Here is a 23917-nt window from a genome sequence, read left to right on the forward strand (position 1 = left end):
ATGTGTTAAATTTCGTTATCGAATGGATATCCTCAATCTCAGCTAATAAAACATAAACAATAGACGGGAAGCCACTCTATATTCCTCTTCCGATTATAATTTTATTATCAACAATAAATAATGGTCAGATCTTAAATTCATGTATTACTTGTCCATATATTAGAATAAATTTTAATTTCAAATGCACAAGTATCGAGTGAAGTCGAAATCCATATTTTTTAAAATGAAATATTTCCTATACATGAAAAAAATGAATTTAAAATTTTTGATTTTATTTCTTCAAACAATGAAATATTATTCAATTATGGATTTCAAATTCACCATATACAATAGAAATTAAATTAAAACAATGAGAGGCAAAACGAAGGCAGAAGGGTAAATTGGGAAGTCCAAAGTGCTGAGTTTCAGCCTACATCACAGAGTCTTTGCAGTGAGCTGCACAGTGAACACATGATCAAAAGCGGTCTAAAGAATACAAAAGCAAAAGCGATTGCTGCTCTTCTCAAATTATAGCTTCAATCAATCTTTTCTGCTAGATTTCGCTGTTTTCTACTGCCTTACATTCCTCTGCCACCGTATTAATTCAGCCCATTTGATGATAATACTTCTTTCACTTCTTCTACGTACCGATATTTGACGGAGGACGGTTTTTTTTGCCTTCGCGATTCGGAGAATTTTTTGTTGTTTCGTGTTGTCGGAGGGCCAATCTGCTCTCGTTGATAGTGTAAGATCCTGCTTGGTTGCGAAGTATTCTTGTTTTTTTTTTTTTTTTTCCTTTTTGGCTGTGGTTGTGTGGATGCTAGCAAAAGTTTTTGATATCATTGCTGCTTTTTCTGATGAATTTTCCTCAAATAATAGCTGCAATCAATCTTCTTTCCAGAAATTTTAGACATTGTTGCTGATTTTCAGATGCGTTCTTAGGTTTGTCTAACAGTGAAAATTCTGCCCTTTTGAAAGTTGAGTGATCCTTAAATCCTTTCTGTCCCGTCATCTCAGTTTCTCTACTTCTATGTACAGAGTTTGAGTTGATTATATTCGTTAAAGATGTGAAAGTTTGACTCTTTCTTTCGGAAGGAAAACGATTATGTAATGTCGATAAAATGAAGACATATTAAATGACGTGTGATTTTGTTTTCTTGAATTTTGAGGCTGACGTTTTCTTTAATGAAGTTGTCATGGCAATTCTGGTGATATTATGAGAATATTTGGGATTCAGGAGTTGAGTTTGGTTTCGGTTTTTAAAGTTTGATTAAATATAAATCGAGTTTCTTGCACACTCGATCCATTTCTGAATTCTGTCATCGAGCAGCTTTGGGGAAGGAACATTATAAGATTTAGTGGACTACCCATTATAAGAAATCTGTGTAAATTTTGAAATTTAATTTTGTAAGCTACCCAATTGCCCCAGTTCGCCCCTTCTGGTCCTTTTTTATTTTATTTTATTTTTTTCAGTCTCTTCTTGTCCTCTTGATTTTGTACGTTTCCTCGTGCTATTTATAATCTTCCAGTTTTGGGATGTTACTGGCTTCTGGCTTTCATATTTTCATTCAATTTTGGCATGTTTTGTGGGGACTGTCTATTGAGTTGTGTGTGTTTTACGGTGGGTTATGTGAGTTGTAGACGACTGCCTTGTTTAGCTTCGTTTTCAAAACTTAAATGCAGTTCAAATTTCCCTTTCATTAGCTGATGGGTTCTTGTTTAATTTGGTTTGATTTGATCAAGTTTTTTGTTAATTGTATCAAGATTTACTCAGAAATGGTTGTTTACAGTGTTCCTTGGCAGAAAAGCCTAACAAAGAGGATACTTGTGATGTACAGAGTGACCGAAGATGGAGAGAATCCCTGAATCGCAACCACTTCAATGGAAACTACCTGTTGTGGCTAAGGTGATGAAGTCTCACCCTACTTTGTTGAATGAACAGATCAGCAAGCCAATGAACTTGTGGAAATCGAAAGAGTTGGATTTCCCCGTCCCTGGACAAGCATGGAGAGGAAAGAATTTTTTGGAGGAGGACGAAGAACTCATGCCTGATGTTATATCATTTAAATTCAGTGGCGATTCTTGCGAGGAAAATGGTTCTACTTCCTTTCATGGGGTGAGTCATCCCCCAGAACCGGTTGACACAGACTCAATGAGTCCGGTTTATGTACCAATCACTGAGAACAATGGGGACCGGAACTGTCTTGTTAAAAGCCTTCCTATGAGGGGACCTTTTCTTGAAGATCTATCTATACAAGTACGAAGTATCAAACCGCACCCATCATTACCTTCGCCCTCTGAGAGCCTGGGCGAAGAGCCTAATAATTTAGCTGCTGTTTCATCACCATTCTCGATTCCTCGCCCATCGCAAAACACTGAAGCAAGTCCTCTCCATGATTCCGAGGAAAAAGAATGTATATGGGATGCTTCATTGCCTCCAAGTGGCAATGTTAGTCCACTTAGTAGCATTGATAGTGTTGGTGTTGCTAGGACTATGAGTGTTGTTAATAGCTGTGCTAGCACCTATCGAAGTGATGGAATGATTAGTGATGGAATGTTTAGTGTGGACAGAAACTATGCGAGCACGAAAGGAAGTATTCGTGGGGATTCTCTTGAGAGTACTAAAACTAGCCTTAGCCGAGCTAGCGAGAGCAGCGGCCTCAGCGATGACAGTAACTGGAGCAACATTACAGGAAGTGCGAATAAGCCTCATAAAGGCAATGACCCTAGATGGAAGGCTATACTTGCTATACGAGCACGTGATGGTATTTTAGGCATGAACCATTTCAAGTTACTAAAAAGACTCGGTTGTGGGGATATTGGAAGTGTGTATCTTTCTGAGCTTAGCTCGACGCACTGCTTCTTTGCCATGAAGGTGATGGATAAGGCGTCACTTGCCAGTCGGAAGAAACTTACTCGGGCGCAAACTGAAAGAGAGATCTTGCAGCTTCTGGATCATCCTTTCTTGCCTACACTTTACACACATTTTGAGACAGACAGGTTTTCCTGTTTGGTCATGGAATATTGCCCTGGTGGAGACTTGCACACACTGAGGCAGCGACAACCTGGAAAACATTTTTCCGAATATGCAACAAGGTATACTCTATTTTCCAATATTATATATATTCCTTTTTCCGCTGTAGAAATACCATGGATCGTCTGATCATGCAATCGATATTATTGCTTTTATTACCTTTTCATGTGCTACATTAGTTTGTATTTTGAGTTAAACGTGGGTTCAAGAAAAGCTAAATTGGTTTTGATCTCCTGAATTTCTAGCCAGATTTATTAGAGCATGAGATGTATAATGTTATTATGCGAATCAGCCCTTGTTTATGATCTTGATGCTCATAATTTATGACATTTTACTGATCCATGGATCATTGTTGATGTCTAATAAGCATTTTTTTCAAAAACTTCACGATTAAATCATTCATCGGATGCAGGTTTTATGCAGCAGAAGTTCTTTTGGCGCTCGAGTATCTTCACATGCTTGGAGTCGTATATAGAGACTTGAAACCAGAAAATGTTCTTGTTCGCGATGATGGTCACATCATGCTTTCAGATTTCGACCTTTCCCTGCAGTGTGCGGTTTCACCAACGCTCATAAGAACTTCCGGATTCGATTCTGACCCTTTGAAAAGAGGAGGTTCATTCTGTGTGCAGCCATCTTGCATCGAGCCCGCATCAGTCTGCATCCAACCGGCATGTTTTCTTCCCCGGATATTCCCCCAAAAGATCAAAAGAAAGCCTGGGAAAACCCGAGCAGAGCTTGGATTTCCGTCTGGTACTCTACCTGAGTTAGTTGCAGAACCTACATCAGCTAGGTCCATGTCATTCGTCGGTACCCACGAATACCTAGCCCCAGAAATCATCAAAGGTGAAGGCCATGGCAGTGCAGTGGATTGGTGGACGTTTGGTATATTTTTACACGAATTGCTCTATGGTAAAACTCCTTTCAAGGGGTCTGGCAACCGTGCCACGCTTTTCAATGTAGTCGGGCAGCAGCTCAAGTTTCCTGATACGCCAGCGACTAGTTATGCAAGTCGGGATCTCATCCGTGGACTGCTTGTCAAAGAGCCACAAAACCGACTTGGGGTGAAAAGAGGAGCCACTGAGATCAAGCAGCACGCGTTTTTCGAAGGCGTGAACTGGGCTCTGATAAGATGCAGCACTCCACCAGAGGTGCCAAGACCGGCTGAGGCTGAGCTGCCCGTGAAATTCGGGCAAGTAGCTCATGTTGAGCCGGTCGGGATCGGAGGTGGGGGTAAAAGTGCAATGGGAACAGACGTGAAATCTGGGGGTAAATATCTGGATTTTGAGTTCTTTTAGTAGTTAGGAAGGAGGGGTATGTTGCAACTTTTTCTTTCAGCTTGTGATGCCCTTTAACATAGACTTCCCAGATTTAAGACCAATTTATATTATTTGTCCCAATATTTTTGAGCTCCATTCATTGGGGTTTACTTTGCAATACCATAAAAACAAAACATATTAAGCGAACCATGAATGTGACAGCAAAACATCTGCGTAATACAATATTTTAAGAAATATTTAGTTCCAACACAAAATCAAGGTGATACTTTTATTAGTATTAGACAAATGCACGTGTGTTGCACGTGTGTAAGTATAATGATCCGGAATTTGTGGTTTTAATAATAATAATAATAATAATAATAATAATAATAATAAAATTGTCGTAATAATTTTTGTAATTGCAATAATAGCAATAGTAATAATGTTTAATAGACAAGTAACTAATTATTTGGTTTTAAATTAATAGAACACATTTTCTCTTCTTTTATTTTAAGAAGAGCTCCAGAGATGCTTTTGTATTTTGGATTTTGGATTTTTTTAGCTCTTTTGTTAAAAACAGCAATTGTTTCTTCATCTTTGATCTCTATTTCATTTCTGTCATCATGGATAATCTTGTTTTACTTGACGTTCGATTGAAGTGCTTTTTCTTTCTTTTGTGCATTAGCTTTTTGTATAGATTGCTTGAGAATCTTTTGATTTCTCATTTTCTTGATATTAACGTTTGCAGTTGTTTAATCTTCAGACATATCAACAGCTTCTGCCACAATATTTAATGCACCCTCCCGTTTTTCCACCAAGTTATCCAACTTGAACAAGAATGTGTGGAGCTTAGAGCTTTGTTTATTTAACAACTCTTTATATCTGTTGTTTGGTAAATTCTGCATTGAAAATTTTAATATTAGTTGCTATATTACGATATTTTATTTAGTAAGTTGGAAAAACTCTTGTTTATTTTGTTTTATTTATAACTTGTCTTCAAGTCCAATGAAATCTTCAACAGAGCATCCTACAAAAGTTGCTGCAACTTTCCCAAATAATGTTATTTTTGTTGTCTCGTTCTCGTCTTCAATGATGATTGTTATTCTGTACCTATAAGACAAGAAGTAAAGTTGACAATTCTAGTTTGATTTAAAATTTGACATGACCATGGTTTTTTTTTCCCCATATACCTTGGTACGATCGTATTTGGGTATTTGATGCAATATGGGCAATTTGCGTTGTTATCTTTCTTTTTAGTTACTTGGAGGCAATAGTCACATGCTTCGTACCATGGACTATCTTTGTTCTCAATCTCTTTGATTTTGCTTTGTATCAAGTAATAGTTGTTTTAAACAAGAATAATTTATCATGGTCGTTTAGTCTCAGCTTTGCTGGTAGGTAAAATATAAATATATGCATTGGAGAACTAATTTTGTAGTTTTTTCTGTATCATTTATTTTAGTAACCAATACTATTGATATTAAGAAATAGTAAATGAAATACCTCTGTCAATGTAGCTCGTTTGTTTGCCACATCATCTAGTATCACTTGTTTTGATTTTTTTATTGTCTTTATAATCCAAAGCTGATTCAACTTTTCTTGTTTTTGATCTGCATCCAACCTATAAATTTTTTTGAATAATATTTCTGAAGCAGTTATTTATTTGAATAAATTAAATGATTTGTTTTGGTTTTTGACATTTTTGATATGAAATAAAAGAACGGTTGCATGATTGCAATTTATTTCTAAAGAAATTAATAATTTCTTAGTATTGTTATATTCTAAAATAAAGTTCTCTCATAGAAGGTATATATAAAGAAAAGATATAAACTATGTACCATGTTTGTATTCCATTAGTTGTATCGCATAGTGGGTTAAGAAATATTGCAGTTGTCGGTTTTGTCTGTAACTGTGGTGTATCAGATTCATTGTTCAAACCAATTCCAAACATAAGTAATTTTGGTTAAATAATATTGATGAAAGAAGAAAAGAAGATTTTGTATTCCAACATACTCATGGAAGTTTGGATGTTTAGATTGCAAAATGCCACAATTGGATGTTTTGATTCAAGACGCTATATCAATTGTCCTTTGTGTATTACCAAGTCATCCCACATAGTGATAGAAATATTTTTCATTCTAAACAAAAGTATTTATCTGTTAGATGTTTATAAAAAAATTCTATATGATATTTTATAGTTTAATTTTACATACCTTGTGTTGAGAAGCATAACCTGTCTCTTTTGACCTTTTGGTTTATCCGGTCTGTTGAAATTGCTCAATGGCATGACTTTGTTTAAAACACCGATGACATCTAAACACATTTCGTTGTTTTGTTGCAGTTAATATACATATTACAACTATTTTTAAATGGAAAAAAAATGATTTATGTGTGGTGAGATAACTTATACGCAGATCTTTTTTACCATTTAGAAGATTGGCTGTGATCGCATCAAATTTATTGAATTCAAATGTTAGCTGTGACAACTTTAGAAATTGAGGTAGTTCTGTAACTGTGGTACTCTTTTGCAAATACAACTTGTACTTGAGGTTGACATTTGCATATTTTGGGTTCTATGAATTTGATGACAGTGTTGTATATTATTAAGTATTGTTGGTTTTCAATAAATTGTGAAAATTTTCATTTACATTTTCGAAAATCAATACGTAAATCATTGTACCCTGTTTTTTTCCAAATGAAAAGTGAGAAAGATTAGTTTAATTTTGAACATATCGATGAAAACTCAAAATGAAATAAGATAAAGTAGAAGAAAGATAAATGAGTAAGCTAGCCTTAAATTTCAAATTTAAAAACAATAAATAGAACGTAAATTCAATATGTATATTTGAATAATAATAATAATAATAATTATTATTATTATTTAAAGAAACCAAAAATAAAACCCAAAAGACAGTAACAATATATAAATAAATAATAATATTTATCACGTTGAAAACTTTTTAATCTGTAAAATATAGAATTCAATCTATTAAAATAAATCCTGTAAATTTTTTAAATTAAAAGGTGGATTTTTTGTAATTAATAATCATACATAATAAATCTAATAAATAATTAAAATAAAATAAAATATAAATATAACTGGTTAATCAATAATACGTTAATTTATTTATTTTTTTTTCTATTTCAATGTAGTAAAATAATACATTCAAATTCAAATAAATAAAAAAGATAACATTAATTTAAAATATTAATCACCAATATTTTGATTGGAAAAGATACTAACAGAGATTATGATTGATAATTAATTTTTGTCCATTTATTGTGTTGAATATGAGCTAGTTAATCAAAAGTGTTACATGTTTTCTGTATAATTGTGAAGAAAATTTTAAAAATTAATATATGATTACACAAGAAATAAAAACGACAACGATATCAATAATTTTTCTCAATTTAAATTACAATGATAAATTACGAAAAATAAAGGGGATGTTGTCGTAGTATAACGGCTACGTACATGCTCGTTGATGAAAATAAGCTTTCTTATTGTCTTGTTTGTCGTCTTAGTCGGTGCCTCTTCTCCCTGTCAAAGAACGAATCTTTTGACGGCGAGGCGACGCCTCTTTTTTGTTCGTGCAGATCTCCAATTGAAGTGATTTCCATTTTCCAACACTTAAGTTAATAATTTTAATTACGAATGCGAAGAATGTGGTGAATGGAATATGACGTTTGATGCAATATTTATAGAAGTTGATGATGTCGATTTTTTATCTCGGGTTCGATCTGGTAGAATGGATCCTCCAACTCCTTTATAAAGCAGGTCGGATCAGGTACCAATGAACTCTACACAAGCAATAGCTAGGTCAGGGGGGCGATGAAGGTGTTTTCGGCGTGACCCCTCCGATGCCTAATTCAGTGTCTTGAAGACAGAGAGTATGATGAAAAGTAAGAACAAGAGAATATGTGTGCATGAATGTGTGAACAAGAAGTGACTAGAAGGGATGAATGAATAAACCATGAACCATACCTGTATTTATAGGGGCTTGGAGGTGTAGATTACCTTGTCAAGGTAGAACATGTGTTAGAGTAGGACTCTAATTGATGAGTCTGAAATCATATCAAATCTTGGATTCCTAAGATATTGTCCTTATCTGTTGCAGATCTTCATGTGTTCGAGAGTACTGGAAGGTTCTAGATATTGGGCTCTTCCTGGGCTCGGGTCGGATTAGACTCGTATATTTTTTAGGTGCATCAATAGTACCTCCCCCTACTGGTCTAAAATAAGTATGAAGTTTAGACCATGTGGTCTAGTCGGATCCCGAGCCCATGTAAGAACTCTTGTATAAACCAAGTACAAGTAATATTTCCCAACCGGATGGGCTTTTGATGGAGGCCACGAGTGGCGTGGTAGGTGCCGAGCTGGTTGGGCTTTGAATTTGACCACGAAGTGCGTGTTAGGTGTCGAGCTTGGTCGAGATTTTGAGATAACCACAGTGGCGTGGGTTTACATATTGCCGAGCTAGTCGGGCTTTTGAGATAACCACGAGTGGCATGAGTTTACATATTGTCGAGCTGGTCGGTCTTTTGAGATAACCACGAGTGGCGTGGGTTTACATATTGCCGAGCTGGTCGGGCTTTTGAGATAACCACGAGTGTCTTGGGTTTACATATTGCCGAGCTGGTCGGTCTTTTGAGATAACCACGAGTGGCGTGGGTTTACATATTGCCGAGCTGGTCGGGCTTTTGAGATAACCACGACTGGTATGGGTGTACATATTGCCGAGCTGGTCAGGCTTTTGAGATAACCACGAGTGGCGTGGGTTTACATATTGCCGAGTTGGTCGGGCTTTTGAGATAACCACGAGTGGCGTGGGTTTACATATTGCCAAGCTGGTCGGGCTTTTGAGATAACCACGAGTGGCGTGGGTTTACATATTGCCGAGCTGGTCGGGCTTTTGAGATAACCACGAGTGGCGTGGGTTTACATATTGCCAAGCTGGTCGGGCTTTAATTTTGACCACGTGTGGCGTGGTGAGTGCCGAACTGATCGGGCTTTGATTTTGACCATGTATGGCGTGGTGAGTGCCGAACTGATCGGACTTTTGTAGTTTGCCAAGTTGTGTTGGGCTTATAAACTGTCAAGTCGTAGATTAGGACTTAGTGCTAGATTGCATGCCCGATGTGATATAATTGGGCCTTACTGCAAGATTGCATGCTCGATGTGATATAATTGGGCCTTACTGCAAGATTGCATGTCCAATGACGTAAAATAACCCAAACAAAAATACATGGGAAGAGAAGTCCAACAAATTTGATCACAAGAAAACAAACATGTAATTTTGATAGTAGAAGATGCCTCAGAATATTATTAATAATGATAATAAATAATAATTTAATTCAAACATAAAGATGATTGAAATACTTATCTCGTTCATGCGTTGTCGATGTCATGACTTTGGATGTATAGCAAGATAACATCTTCTATTCTTTGATCAAAGAACCAACTTGATGTAAGGATCAAAAATTGATCTCCACCGTCCAGAATGTGTGTCAAGATGTTTTGAACTCATGATAAAAATTTCAAATAATTTCAACGGTTAGATTTTTTAGAATGATTTTTTCAAGAACACTGCTCAGAAACTATGCAAGCAGATTGTGTTGCAATTTGGCGGTCTGAGCCACCTTTCCACAAGTCCCAAAATCCCGATCATGATCTCACCGTCCACATACTGGATAACATAATTATAAATATTCATACCAAATTTGAACTCGATCCGACAGTTCAATTAATTCCAATGATTTTCGCAAGGTTTTAATGCGCAAGCCATGCGAAAATATACAGAAACTGTGCGAGTGAGCAGCTGCTGTTCGGATGTCAAAATCCCATTGTACAAGACTCCATTCACGATCTCCACTGTTCAGATCATAGAAAACATATTAATAAATATGTCTGCAAAATTTTAACCCGATCCGACGGTTCAATTAATTTAAATGATTTTTCCAAGGTTCTGATGCGCAAGCCATGCGAAAATATACAGAAATTATGCGAGTGAGCAGCTGCTGTTCGGCGGTTCAGATATAATTATACAAGAAACCAATCACAATCTCCACCGTTCAGATCCTAGAAAAAATATTAATGAATATACATACAAAATTTATACCCGATCCGACGGTTCAATTAATTTCAATGATTTTCTCAAGTTTCTGATGTGCAAGCCATGCGAAAATCCGAAATTTGTTTCTTCTCTTGTACTCACCATCTTAACCCTTTGTTTTCAAATTTCCACAGACGGCGCCAATTGATGATATCGATTTTTTACCTCGGGTTCGGTCTGATAGAATGGATCCTCCAACTCCTTTATAAAGCAGGTCGGGTTAGGTACCAATGAACTTGTAACACCCGGTATTTTTAATTACATAAATCCGCCTGCATAATTAGGATAATTTATTATTTAAATTTATGATTTATGGGTTAAATAATTATGTGAATTATTTATGCATGATTTAATTTATTTTTAAGCATTTAACCCATAATTAGTGATTTTTATGATTTTTAGTATTTTTATTATTTAATCGCGTAGACGGGACCGTGGACGGACGAGATGACAACTTTCCACCCAAATTATTTTATGAGCCTTTTTAGAGCCTTAAAATATTATTTTGAGTTTTATTATCTCAAAATTTTTAGTATTTAATTTTATATAATTTTAGGAGTCCGTTTTTATTCAAATTAAGCCAAAATATTGACTTTTTATTATCTTTAAAATTCCCTAAAATTATTATTTCGAGATTTTTTTAATATTTATGTTAGTTATTATTATTTTTAAAGTTGGGATTTATCTTATTTATGTTATTATCTTCCTATTTCTATTATTAAGCCATTATCTACTTAAAATAATCCCCAAACCCTACGCCCTTCTCCATCCATCAGCCGCCTCCCCTCCATTCTCAATCTTCATCATCAGATAATAATCTCCAAGAAGACTCCATAGCCGATTCTCTTCAAAGTTTTAAGGTTTCTCGTCGCCCGTCGTCCCGGAAACGTCCTACGTGCGTGCTAAATCGATTTCTACGGTGAAAGGCATGATTTCTTCTCCATTTTTCGTTCCCTATCAGTGATAAATAGTGTGCGTGTGTATGCATCAAATTTATTCAAGGAATTTTCAGAAAAACGTTTACTATTGGATGGTTGCACCTTGTTCATGTGATATTTGCATCATATTCACGTTTTGTTCCTCTCCATGCTTGGTTCGGCTGATGGCTAGTGTTCCAGGGGTGTGTGTACGTGGTCTGGGCTCGGGTGGCTCGAGTGGTTCGAGCCAAACGAGCCCAGGTTGTCACCATGTTCAGTCGGGTGCCATGGCCGAAGCGGTTTAGGGTTTCGGGATTGGAGGCTTCGGGTTCGACGTGCGGTGTGCATGGGGCTCGAACCAAGGTAGGGTTCGAACCGGCAGGACCCTGGGAAGGTCCTGCCGGCGGCGCTCCGGCCGGTCGTGGCCGGAGCAGGGCGGCAGCAGGCGATGAAGGCCTGCTGCCCTAGCATGCGGCGGCCGAGAGGGGAAGGTAAGGGGGGGGGGGGGTTTCGGGTTAGGGCTCCAGGTGGTTTCCGGGTCGGGTCTTGGGTCCTGGTCGGGTCAGTATGTTAGTGGGTCGGGTTAAGTGAGTCCGGGTCCGGGTTTGGTGGGCCGGGCTCGAGTCTTTTTATTTTTAAAATATTTTATGAAATAATGGGTTTTTGAGTCAATTTAATTGAAATAAAATTATTTGGACTCCCAAATAATTTTATTTGGACTTTTAAAATTTTAATTAAGTTAGTCCATTAATTTTATGGGCTTTTGGGCCCATAAAAGTTAATGGGCCAGTCTTTGGGTTTTTTTGGGCCCAATGGGCCAGTTTAAGTGTTATTGAGCTTAGTGTAATTTTAATGGGCTTAATTAATGTAATTGGGCTTAGATTAATTAATTGGGCTTAAAGTTAAGATATTGGGCTTAAGTATGTTAATGGGCCAGATTTAAGTTAATGGGCTTGAGTGTAAGGCCAGCAGTCCAGAACCATCCATGAGAAAATTGCATGTGTCCTGATTATATATTTAATTATTTTTATGCATTTAAGTTATTTTAATATTTATATGTTAGTAAGAAAATTAAATTAAATATATATGAAGGACACACAATTTATTTAAGTACATGCATTCACGAAATCAATTTTTATGCTATGATTTAATTTCTATGGTTGAGCAAATAAAATATTTTAGGTGGAAATTGAAGTAGTGTGGCCATTTATGGGCAGTTTTCTGCCATTTATGTATGGGCAGTTTCTGCCATTTATGTATGGGTGGTTCGCCACCAGCCTCGTACGATGGTTTCTTAGACTGATCAGTCGCACTATAAGTATGGGTCACACTTACGGATAGGACCATTCGATGTTAAGAAAATAAGTGCTCAACAACTCAAGTATGTATGTTATGTATTATGTATTTATGTTTATTTAAGTAAGTTATGTTATGTAATTTTTTAAGCATGCTCATTCATGTATATGTATGTATTAGTATTAAATTGTTTTAAATTAATTTGAACCCTTGTTAGTATGCATGTTGGGCCTCTAGGCTCACTACACTGATATGGTGCAGGTGAGTACGTAGAGGAGCAGGTTACTCCTACCGGTGGTGAGGACGTATGAGCAGCGCTGCAGTAGCCCCGTGACCGTGACAGCTTCTGAGTCACCGTGCATGATGTCATGTGAAACATTTTATTATATTTTTAGTGGTTGAGTTTTATGGGAATATTTTATTAAATGTTTTAGTGCATGCACATATTTTAATTATTTTATTTATGCAGTATATTTTTAATTCTAGGGTTGACTCAGATGTTTATTTATTTTAAAGAATGCATTTTTCTTAAGTATTTAATTGTTTATTTATTTAGTCATGTATTTATTTTAAATATTTTATCTTGTGCATATATGTATGGGCATATATGTACATATTTTATTTAGTCGTAAAAAAAAAAAAAAAAAAAAAATTTCCGCATATTTATTTATTATGGAGTTAGGGTCGTTTCAGTTGGTATCAGAGCACGGTCCTTGGAGGGGTCACTACTGCTATGCTAGCTCAGAAATCCACGCTACCGGTCTGTAAGTTTTAATGTTTATAGTATGATTTAATTTCTATAATTTAAGTTAGCCTTAAATTTTAAACACTTAGTTATGCAAGGCGATTTACGTAAATAAATATGTGGTGGTGCAGAATGCCTCCCAGACCAGTGAACCGACGTGGGGGACCTCCACCTCCACCTCCACCGCCACCTCAGCAGCACCCCATGACAGCACTGGAGCAGGCCAGTGCCACGATGATGGCGGGTATCACTGCCTTGCTGGAGCAGCAGGCTGCCCGTCCCAGACTGTCCCACGAGGAGGACGTCGCAGAAAGGTTCCAGAAGAAGGGGCCTAAGGAGTTTGTGGGGACCACCGATCCGTTGGTGGCTGAGGGATGGATTCGCTCTCTTGAGTCCATCTTCGATTATATGGGGATCACAGACACCGACAGGGTGAGCTGTGCGACGTACATGATGCGAGGCGATGCAGCCCTTTGGTGGGAGGGTGCAGTTAGAGGGGTCCATCTACCTACACTGACGTGGGCCGAGTTCAGGCGTATCTTCTACGCCAAGTACTTCACTGAGGATGTGCGCAGTCGCATGATCCGTGAGTTCATGAGTCTCCGTCAGGGGGACAGGTCGGTTGTGGAGTATGTGAGCCAGTTTGAGAGGGGCTGTCACTTTGTGCCCATGATTGCTGATAGTCCGCAGGAGAAGCTGCGGCAGTTTGTGGAGGGCCTGAAGGCTGAGATCAGGCATGACGTACGTATTGCAGACGTCTTTACATATGAGTCTGCAGTCAGCAGGGCCTTGCGTTCCGAGGAGGGACGGAGGGAGATACAGAGAGAGCAGCAGGGTAAGAGGCAGTTTGTGCAGACAGGGTATCAGCGACCATCTTCGCAGCCACCTGCGAAGAAACAGTCTACAGGGCCATCTAAGGGCCCGAATCAGCAGAGGCCTCAGGGGAAGCCACAGCAGCAGACTAGGGGCGGGGCCCCTACTCCAGGGAGATATCCAGTGTGTCCGAAGTGCCAGAAGATGCATTCCGGGCAGTGTCTATTGGGAGCAGGAGTCTGCTATCGTTGCAAGGAGCCAGGGCATCAGATTGCCAACTGCCCGAAGAGGCAGAATGTCAGTGGGCGAGTTTATGTGATGCAGGCTGAGGAGGCAGACCCAGATACCTCCTTGATCACCGGTATACCTAACCCCTAGAACTTTTTCAATTCTTTGCTTTTGTTTAATTGCGATTATAACTGAATGCCTGTTACATGAGTTTAATTATCAGCATGCTAGAATAAGAATTTTGTTTCTTTGTGATTAGAATTAAGGATTTTAGTGTTTTAACCTTGGGAGCATAGTGGTATGAATTGTTGGGAATCTTCTTCTGCGTGCAGGGAGAATTCTAGTTGGAGGCAACTCCACGTTTGCGTTGCTAGATTCAGGAGCCACGCATTTGTTTATCTCCCGAGATTTTATCAGACGGATAGGCATTTCACCGGAGGTTGTAGACAGTGGTTACGATGTTACCATGCCATCCGGACAGATTATCACTACCACTAGTGTCATCAGGGATCTGGCATTGGAGTTGCAGGGACACTCCATTCGAGCAGATCTAGTGGTTCTTCCATTGACTGGGTTTGACTTGATTTTGGGTATGGACTGGCTATCAGTTAATGGAGCTTCGATTGATTTCCGACGTAGGACAGTGTCAGTGAAGCCAGCAGGAGGTGAGATGTTTACTTTCTTTGCATCTCAGTCTAGCAGTATTCCTCAGATGATATCACTTGTTCGTGCGAGGAAACTGTTGCGCAATGGATGTCAGGGTTTTCTTGCTAGTGTGGTCACTACCACAGACGTTTCTAGCAGATCTTTATCAGATATAGAGGTGGTACGTGACTATCCAGATGTTTTTCCTGACGATGTTGCAGGAGTTCCACCAGTGAGGGAGGTGGAGTTCAGTATTGAGTTGTTGCCGGATACTGTGCCTATCTCTAAGGCACCGTATCGACTTGCTCCTACAGAGATGAGAGAGTTGAAGGAGCAGATTCAGGAGCTGTTGGAGAAGGGCTTTGTTCGTCCTAGCTTTTCTCCATGGGGAGCTCCAGTGTTGTTTGTGAAGAAGAAGGACGGCAGCATGAGATTGTGCATTGACTACCGAGAGCTCAACAGAGTCACAGTGAAGAATAAGTATCCGCTACCGAGGATAGAGGATTTATTCGATCAGTTGCAGGGAGCTTCGGTATTCTCCAAGATCGATCTGCGATCTGGTTACCATCAGTTGAGAGTCAGAGATTCAGACGTGTCTAAGACTGCCTTTAGGACACGATATGGGCACTATGAGTTCTTGGTGATGCCCTTTGGGTTGACCAATGCTCCAGCAGTTTTTATGGATCTCATGCATCGTGTCTTCCAGCCGTATCTAGATCAGTTTGTCATTGTATTCATTGATGACATATTGATCTACTCGAGGAGCATTGAGGAGCATACACAGCATTTGCATACAGCCTTACAGACTTTGAGAGAGCATCGACTGTTTGCAAAGTTCAGTAAGTGTGAGTTTTGGTTGGAGCAGGTGGCGTTTCTAGGCCACATTATTTCTAGGGATGGGATTGCAGTGGATCAGTCCAAGGTGCAGGCAGTGAGGGATTGGGGGATTCCAAAGAATGCTTCGGAGATTCGTAGCTTCTTGGGTTTAGCAGGATACTATAGGAAGTTCATCAAGGGTTTTTCCTCTATTGCAGTACCCTTGACTTCCTTGACCAAGAAGAACGCGAAGTATAGTTGGAGTCCAGATTGTCAGAGGAGCTTTGATCAGCTGAAGGATGCACTTACTTCAGCACCGGTGTTAGCTATGACAGTGCCACATGAGGAGTTAGTGGTGTACACCGCGTCCAAGCTTGGTTTGGGCGCAGTACTTATGCAGAGTGGCAGAGTTATCGCATATGCGTCGCGACAGTTGAAGATTCATGAGCAGAACTATCCGACGCATGATTTGGAGCTTGCAGCAGTGGTATTTGCGTTGAAAATCTGGAGGCACTATCTTTACGGCGAGAAGTGCAAGATTTTCACCGACCACAAGAGCCTCAAGTACTTCTTCACCCAGAAGGAGTTGAACATGAGGCAGCGCAGATGGCTTGAGCTTGTTAAGGACTATGACTGTGACATTAGCTACCATCCGGGTAAGGCTAATGTAGTGGCAGATGCTTTGAGTCGGAAGTCGTCAGTGATATCATGTTTGACTGTACAGCTACCACTACAGACCGAGATTCAGAGATTTGGTTTGGAGTGCTATCCGAGTGGCCATGCACCGAGCTTGTCAGTGTTGACAGTGCAGCCAGTTCTGCGAGATCGGATTAGAGAGGGACAGTCTACTGATGAGGAGCTACAGCGATGGAGACAGAGAGATGAGGCCAGAGGTAATCTCTTGTATACAGTGGAGGATGGCATCGTTCAGTACCGTGGGAGGATGTGGGTACCGAACGTTGATCAGTTGAGAGCCGAGATTCTAGCAGAGGCTCATGCATCTCCGTACTCCATTCACCCCGGAAGTACGAAGATGTACCGAGATTTGCAGTTATTGTATTGGTGGCCTGGGATGAAGAGTGACATCGGGAGAGTGGTGTCAGAGTGCTTGACTTGTCAGCAAGTCAAAGCAGAGCATCAGCGTCCAGCAGGACTTCTTAGACCTCTCCCTATTCCGGAATGGAAGTGGGAGAATATTACGATGGACTTTGTGGTTGGCTTGCCGAGGAGTGCCAGAGGTTGCACAACGATTTGGGTGATTGTGGATAGACTCACCAAGTCAGCTCATTTCTTGCCGGTGAGGACTAACTATACTTTGACACAGTATGCAGAGCTTTACATTAGAGAGATTGTTAGACTGCATGGCATACCAGTGTCTATTGTGTCAGACAGAGATCCGAGATTCACATCTGCATTTTGGAAGAGTCTGCACACGGCTATGGGGACTAGGCTTCTGTTCAGTACAGCATTTCATCCTCAGACAGATGGTCAGTCTGAGAGAGTGATCCAGGTTCTCGAGGATCTTCTGAGAGCTTGTGTCATTGATTTTCTGGGCTCTTGGGAGACTAGACTGCCATTGGTGGAGTTTACCTATAACAACAGCTTTCAGTCGTCTATAGGTATGGCTCCATATGCAGCACTTTATGGGAGGAGATGCAGATCTCCGGTGCATTGGGATGAGGTTGGTGAGCGGATTTTGTTGGGTCCGGAGATTGTGCAGCAGACAGCTGACATCGTGACGCAGATTCGAGAGAGGATGAGGACTGCGCAGAGTCGGCAGAAGAGTTATGCAGATGCCAGACGACGCGATTTGGAGTTCGCAGTAGGTGATCACGTATTCTTGAAGGTGTCACCTATGAAGGGAGTAGCGCGTTTTGGACGGAGAGGCAAGCTTAATCCGAGATATAGGGCCATTCGAGATCTTGGAGCGAGTTGGCACGTTGGCCTATCGTTTAGCTCTACCTCCAGGGCTAGCGGCAGTGCACAATGTTTTCCATGTATCCATGCTTCGGAGATATGTCTCCAACCCGTCGCATGTGTTGGATTTCGAGCCCTTACAGTTGCCACCAGATCTTGTGTACGAGGAGAGACCAGTGCGGATCTTGGCTAGGGAGGAGCGGAGGCTTAGGACGCGGGTCATACCGATGGTCAGAGTCCAGTGGCTGAATCACTCGGAGGAGGAAGCTACTTGGGAGACCGAGGAGGATATGAGGACTCGCTACCCGGAGTTGTTCGGGTAAGTACTTTAATTTCGAGGACGAAATTCAATTTAAGGGGGGGAGAATTGTAACACCCGGTATTTTTAATTACATAAATCCGCCTGCATAATTAGGATAATTTATTATTTAAATTTATGATTTATGGGTTAAATAATTATGTGAATTATTTATGCATGATTTAATTTATTTTTAAGCATTTAACCCATAATTAGTGATTTTTATGATTTTTAGTATTTTTATTATTTAATCGCGTAGACGGGACCGTGGACGGACGAGATGACAACTTTCCACCCAAATTATTTTATGAGCCTTTTTAGAGCCTTAAAATATTATTTTGAGTTTTATTATCTCAAAATTTTTAGTATTTAATTTTATATAATTTTAGGAGTCCGTTTTTATTCAAATTAAGCCAAAATATTGACTTTTTATTATCTTTAAAATTCCCTAAAATTATTATTTCGAGATTTTTTTAATATTTATGTTAGTTATTATTATTTTTAAAGTTGGGATTTATCTTATTTATGTTATTATCTTCCTATTTCTATTATTAAGCCATTATCTACTTAAAATAATCCCCAAACCCTACGCCCTTCTCCATCCATCAGCCGCCTCCCCTCCATTCTCAATCTTCATCATCAGATAATAATCTCCAAGAAGACTCCATAGCCGATTCTCTTCAAAGTTTTAAGGTTTCTCGTCGCCCGTCGTCCCGGAAACGTCCTACGTGCGTGCTAAATCGATTTCTACGGTGAAAGGCATGATTTCTTCTCCATTTTTCGTTCCCTATCAGTGATAAATAGTGTGCGTGTGTATGCATCAAATTTATTCAAGGAATTTTCAGAAAAACGTTTACTATTGGATGGTTGCACCTTGTTCATGTGATATTTGCATCATATTCACGTTTTGTTCCTCTCCATGCTTGGTTCGGCTGATGGCTAGTGTTCCAGGGGTGTGTGTACGTGGTCTGGGCTCGGGTGGCTCGAGTGGTTCGAGCCAAACGAGCCCAGGTTGTCACCATGTTCAGTCGGGTGCCATGGCCGAAGCGGTTTAGGGTTTCGGGATTGGAGGCTTCGGGTTCGACGTGCGGTGTGCATGGGGCTCGAACCAAGGTAGGGTTCGAACCGGCAGGACCCTGGGAAGGTCCTGCCGGCGGCGCTCCGGCCGGTCGTGGCCGGAGCAGGGCGGCAGCAGGCGATGAAGGCCTGCTGCCCTAGCATGCGGCGGCCGAGAGGGGAAGGTAAGGGGGGGGGGGGTTTCGGGTTAGGGCTCCAGGTGGTTTCCGGGTCGGGTCTTGGGTCCGGGTCGGGTCAGTATGTTAGTGGGTCGGGTTAAGTGAGTCCGGGTCCGGGTTTGGTGGGCCGGGCTCGAGTCTTTTTATTTTTAAAATATTTTATGAAATAATGGGTTTTTGAGTCAATTTAATTGAAATAAAATTATTTGGACTCCCAAATAATTTTATTTGGACTTTTAAAATTTTAATTAAGTTAGTCCATTAATTTTATGGGCTTTTGGGCCCATAAAAGTTAATGGGCCAGTCTTTGGGTTTTTTTGGGCCCAATGGGCCAGTTTAAGTGTTATTGGGCTTAGTGTAATTTTAATGGGCTTAATTAATGTAATTGGGCTTAGATTAATTAATTGGGCTTAAAGTTAAGATATTGGGCTTAAGTATGTTAATGGGCCAGATTTAAGTTAATGGGCTTGAGTGTAAGGCCAGCAGTCCAGAACCATCCATGAGAAAATTGCATGTGTCCTGATTATATATTTAATTATTTTTATGCATTTAAGTTATTTTAATATTTATATGTTAGTAAGAAAATTAAATTAAATATATATGAAGGACACACAATTTATTTAAGTACATGCATTCACGAAATCAATTTTTATGCTATGATTTAATTTCTATGGTTGAGCAAATAAAATATTTTAGGTGGAAATTGAAGTAGTGTGGCCATTTATGGGCAGTTTTCTGCCATTTATGTATGGGCAGTTTCTGCCATTTATGTATGGGTGGTTCGCCACCAGCCTCGTACGATGGTTTCTTAGACTGATCAGTCGCACTATAAGTATGGGTCACACTTACGGATAGGACCATTCGATGTTAAGAAAATAAGTGCTCAACAACTCAAGTATGTATGTTATGTATTATGTATTTATGTTTATTTAAGTAAGTTATGTTATGTAATTTTTTAAGCATGCTCATTCATGTATATGTATGTATTAGTATTAAATTGTTTTAAATTAATTTGAACCCTTGTTAGTATGCATGTTGGGCCTCTAGGCTCACTACACTGATATGGTGCAGGTGAGTACGTAGAGGAGCAGGTTACTCCTACCGGTGGTGAGGACGTATGAGCAGCGCTGCAGTAGCCCCGTGACCGTGACAGCTTCTGAGTCACCGTGCATGATGTCATGTGAAACATTTTATTATATTTTTAGTGGTTGAGTTTTATGGGAATATTTTATTAAATGTTTTAGTGCATGCACATATTTTAATTATTTTATTTATGCAGTATATTTTTAATTCTAGGGTTGACTCAGATGTTTATTTATTTTAAAGAATGCATTTTTCTTAAGTATTTAATTGTTTATTTATTTAGTCATGTATTTATTTTAAATATTTTATCTTGTGCATATATGTATGGGCATATATGTACATATTTTATTTAGTCGTAAAAAAAAAAAAAAAAAAAAATTTCCGCATATTTATTTATTATAGAGTTAGGGTCGTTTCAGAACTCTACACAAGCAATAGCTAGGTCAGGGGGGCGCCGAAGATGTTTTCTGCGTGACTCCTCCGATGCCTAAATCGGTGTCTTGAAGGCAGAGAGTATGATGAAAAGTAAGAACAAGAGAATATGTATGCGTGAGTGTGTGAACAAGAAGTGACTAGAAGAGATGAATGAATAAACCATGAACCATACCTGTATTTATAGGGGCTTGGAGGGGTAGGTTACCTTGTCAAGGTAGAACATGTGTTAGAGTAGGACTCTAATTGATGAGTCTGAAATCATATCAAATCTTGGATTTCTAAGATATTGTCCTTATCTGTTGTAGATCTTCATGTGTCCGAGAGTATTGGAAGGTTCTAAATATTGAGCCCTTCCTGGGCTCGGGTCGGATTAGACTCATATATTTTTTAGGGGCATCAGAAGTATATTTGTATCATTATTTTTATGATTGGTAAACGAAAAGTTGGGCAGAACAGAAAATATTTGAGTCAAAAGCTTTAAAAGGGATCATTAACTAATGTTTTTAACGTGTTTAATATTTGTCAAATGACACTTAATTTACGCATTGAATCTTGTACTATATATATATATATATATATATATATATATATATAGAGTTGATTTTTTATGGTGCACAACACTATATGCCTACTTCATGTCCACCATATACAATACATGAGTTGACTGGTACAATAGATGAGTTGACTTGTACATGGTGGGCATGAAGTGAGGATATAATGTTGGGCACCATAAAAGAACTCTATATATATATATATATATATATATATATATATATATATAATGCATGTTAATATATGCGCCGCATTTTGTATTAAAAAAACTAAAAGTTGGAGCACAATGGATAATTTTTGAATCAATATCTTTAAATGGGATCATTAACTAATGTTTATCTTGCATTTAGTATTTGCTAGAGACTATGCATTTAATTAATAATTTGTAAATTATATACTGACATAATACATATCTATATATTGACTTGTTAATTTATGGGCTTCATTTTTTATTAAAATGAATTAAATTAAATTACATTACATACTTGAAATTAGTGAATACAATATTTTGCTTATGTAATAAATAAACGTAATAATATAATTTAACTATTCGATGTTAGTTTATGCAGTACTTATTATGTGAAAATTTGAGTTATTTTTTTATCCGTTGATTGGTTGTTTTTTTTTTTTTGTCTATAACATTTAATTTATATATATTTAATTAATTTATTTTTTTAAAATATAAATACTATATAAAATTGAAATGTCTTTTAATTGAGTTGTTTTTATTATATGCAGAATTTGGATTGTATGCTTGAAAAAAGAAGAAGAAGAAGAAGTGAAGGTAGAATAGGGGCAATAGAAGAGACATTTGTGGGAGAGAATCGTAGTCAAAGAAATAGTAGTCAATAAAACATAATTAATGATGGTGACATAGTAGTGAACAAAGCATAATTAATGATGGTATGGTTTAATAATGAGTGATGGCGTGGACGATTATTGGAAAATAATTAATGAAGAAAATGAGGTTAATTAGGACAAATCACAATTCAAATCCACATATAGAATAGGGGTTATAGATATATGTGTGTGTCTATATGTATATATATTTGAAAGGAAGTAAATATAGAAGTAAATGTAATGAAGAGAATGAATGAACCCAAAATGCATGATTTTAATAAATAAAGATCATCGTATTGTTCAAGTAGCTTTATTTGGTGGATTTTTATTTCTACATCATTAATTTCATTTGTGTCCCCCCCTCCCACTTACTACGTACGTAACCCCACCTTTTAACTTTATCATATATATCTAAATTAATTTCTCATGCATGGGGATGTTTGTTACGTTGTTATCATGGATCACTTTATTTCTTTATTTTTTTGTTTTTTGTTTTTTGGGTGTGAACTTTTAATTATTACATCTCATTGAAAAGCCATCATTTTGTGATTATATGCTATATATATATATATATATATATATATATATATAGACGAATTTACTATATCGGATGTCATAAGACTCATAACGCACAATTATATATGAAATCATCTTGAATTCCACACACACGCACACACTGAAAGGCTCATTGCCATAAAATTATAATAATTCATAGCTTATATATATGTTCCACGTAGCATAAAACAATAATGTTAGTTAAAGCGATATCAGCCACTCTATCTTGTTGATTGATCCATAGCTCATGAATCAATAAAATTTAAAGTACTTGCGTTTTTTGAGGTGATAAGCCATGAAAGGTGCTCATCAAAATTTCTTTTATCTTTTGAAATATATTCAGATTTAGCATAGGATATATAAAAGTTTTTTTTTTTTTTTCAAATGAAATTAATGATCGACAACCAGGAACGATCAATTATGAGGCTCACCTACATTAAAACACGAATTATGTAGCGTATCAAAACACGTTATATCTATTATTTAATTTTCACTTTAGATATATTACTATGGGTGGTAACCCGAATCCCCGATCGACTCTAAAATATTAAAATTACAATGACATTGTCCATTATAAATAGTATCATATGGAAAAATATATATATGATTCTGTAGAGCTTTCAAATGGGGGGCATCTGGTAACACGAATAAATCCATCTCAGCACAATCAAGGTAGAATTATTTATATACGTTCAATTTTTTTTTAAAAAAGGTATATAATTATTTATTATATGCAAGAACCTTGGCATGTAGCATTTTTCGAGATCCAAGGCCAACGAAAAGTATCCATTTATTGAAGATTTATCGGCGGGTTTCATGGCATACAGCCAACATGCTGTCTGAAGAGTCCATTTCATCTGCCACTAAACTCTTCCTTCTCATCTCTTGTCTTTTATTTTGTTGGGATTCTGCAAAAGACAAACATGGGAATATTTCTTTGACTCTCTCTGTGTGTTTTCTTACTGGAATTGTTACCATGTTTAATTACCTTTTTGAAAAGGGAAAATGTTCTTTATTTTTAATGAAGTTTACTTGGAGAGAACCTCCTAGAAAATCCAATTATAATATATTCTTCTTCTATATATATGGTAAGGGTGTAATATCTGCAAAAAGGGAAATAATTTATTAATCGGCTGATTAAAAAAAAAGAACAGATA

General features: G+C 38.0%; 1 protein-coding gene across 2 annotated transcripts; it reads left to right on the forward strand.

Annotated features, from left to right (window-relative positions):
- The first annotated feature begins 461 nt into the window (after window positions 1-461).
- LOC140867726 (serine/threonine-protein kinase D6PKL1-like) lies at window positions 462-4430 on the forward strand. 2 transcript variants are annotated; one of them, XM_073272776.1, is made up of 3 exons: window positions 462-724; window positions 1770-3075; window positions 3426-4430. In XM_073272776.1, the coding sequence occupies exons 2-3, from the start codon at window positions 1829-1831 to the stop codon at window positions 4309-4311; spliced, it is 2133 nt and encodes a 710-aa protein (XP_073128877.1). In that variant the 5' UTR covers window positions 462-724; window positions 1770-1828; the 3' UTR covers window positions 4312-4430. The 2 variants fall into 2 exon arrangements, with proteins under 2 accessions (XP_073128877.1, XP_073128878.1); XM_073272777.1 differs by having other exon boundaries at window positions 1818-3075.
- Window positions 4431-23917: the final 19487 nt, after the last annotated feature.

Source organism: Henckelia pumila, chromosome 4 (assembly GCF_033568475.1).
Source record: "Henckelia pumila isolate YLH828 chromosome 4, ASM3356847v2, whole genome shotgun sequence".
NCBI classification, from domain to species: Eukaryota; Viridiplantae; Streptophyta; class Magnoliopsida; order Lamiales; family Gesneriaceae; genus Henckelia; species Henckelia pumila.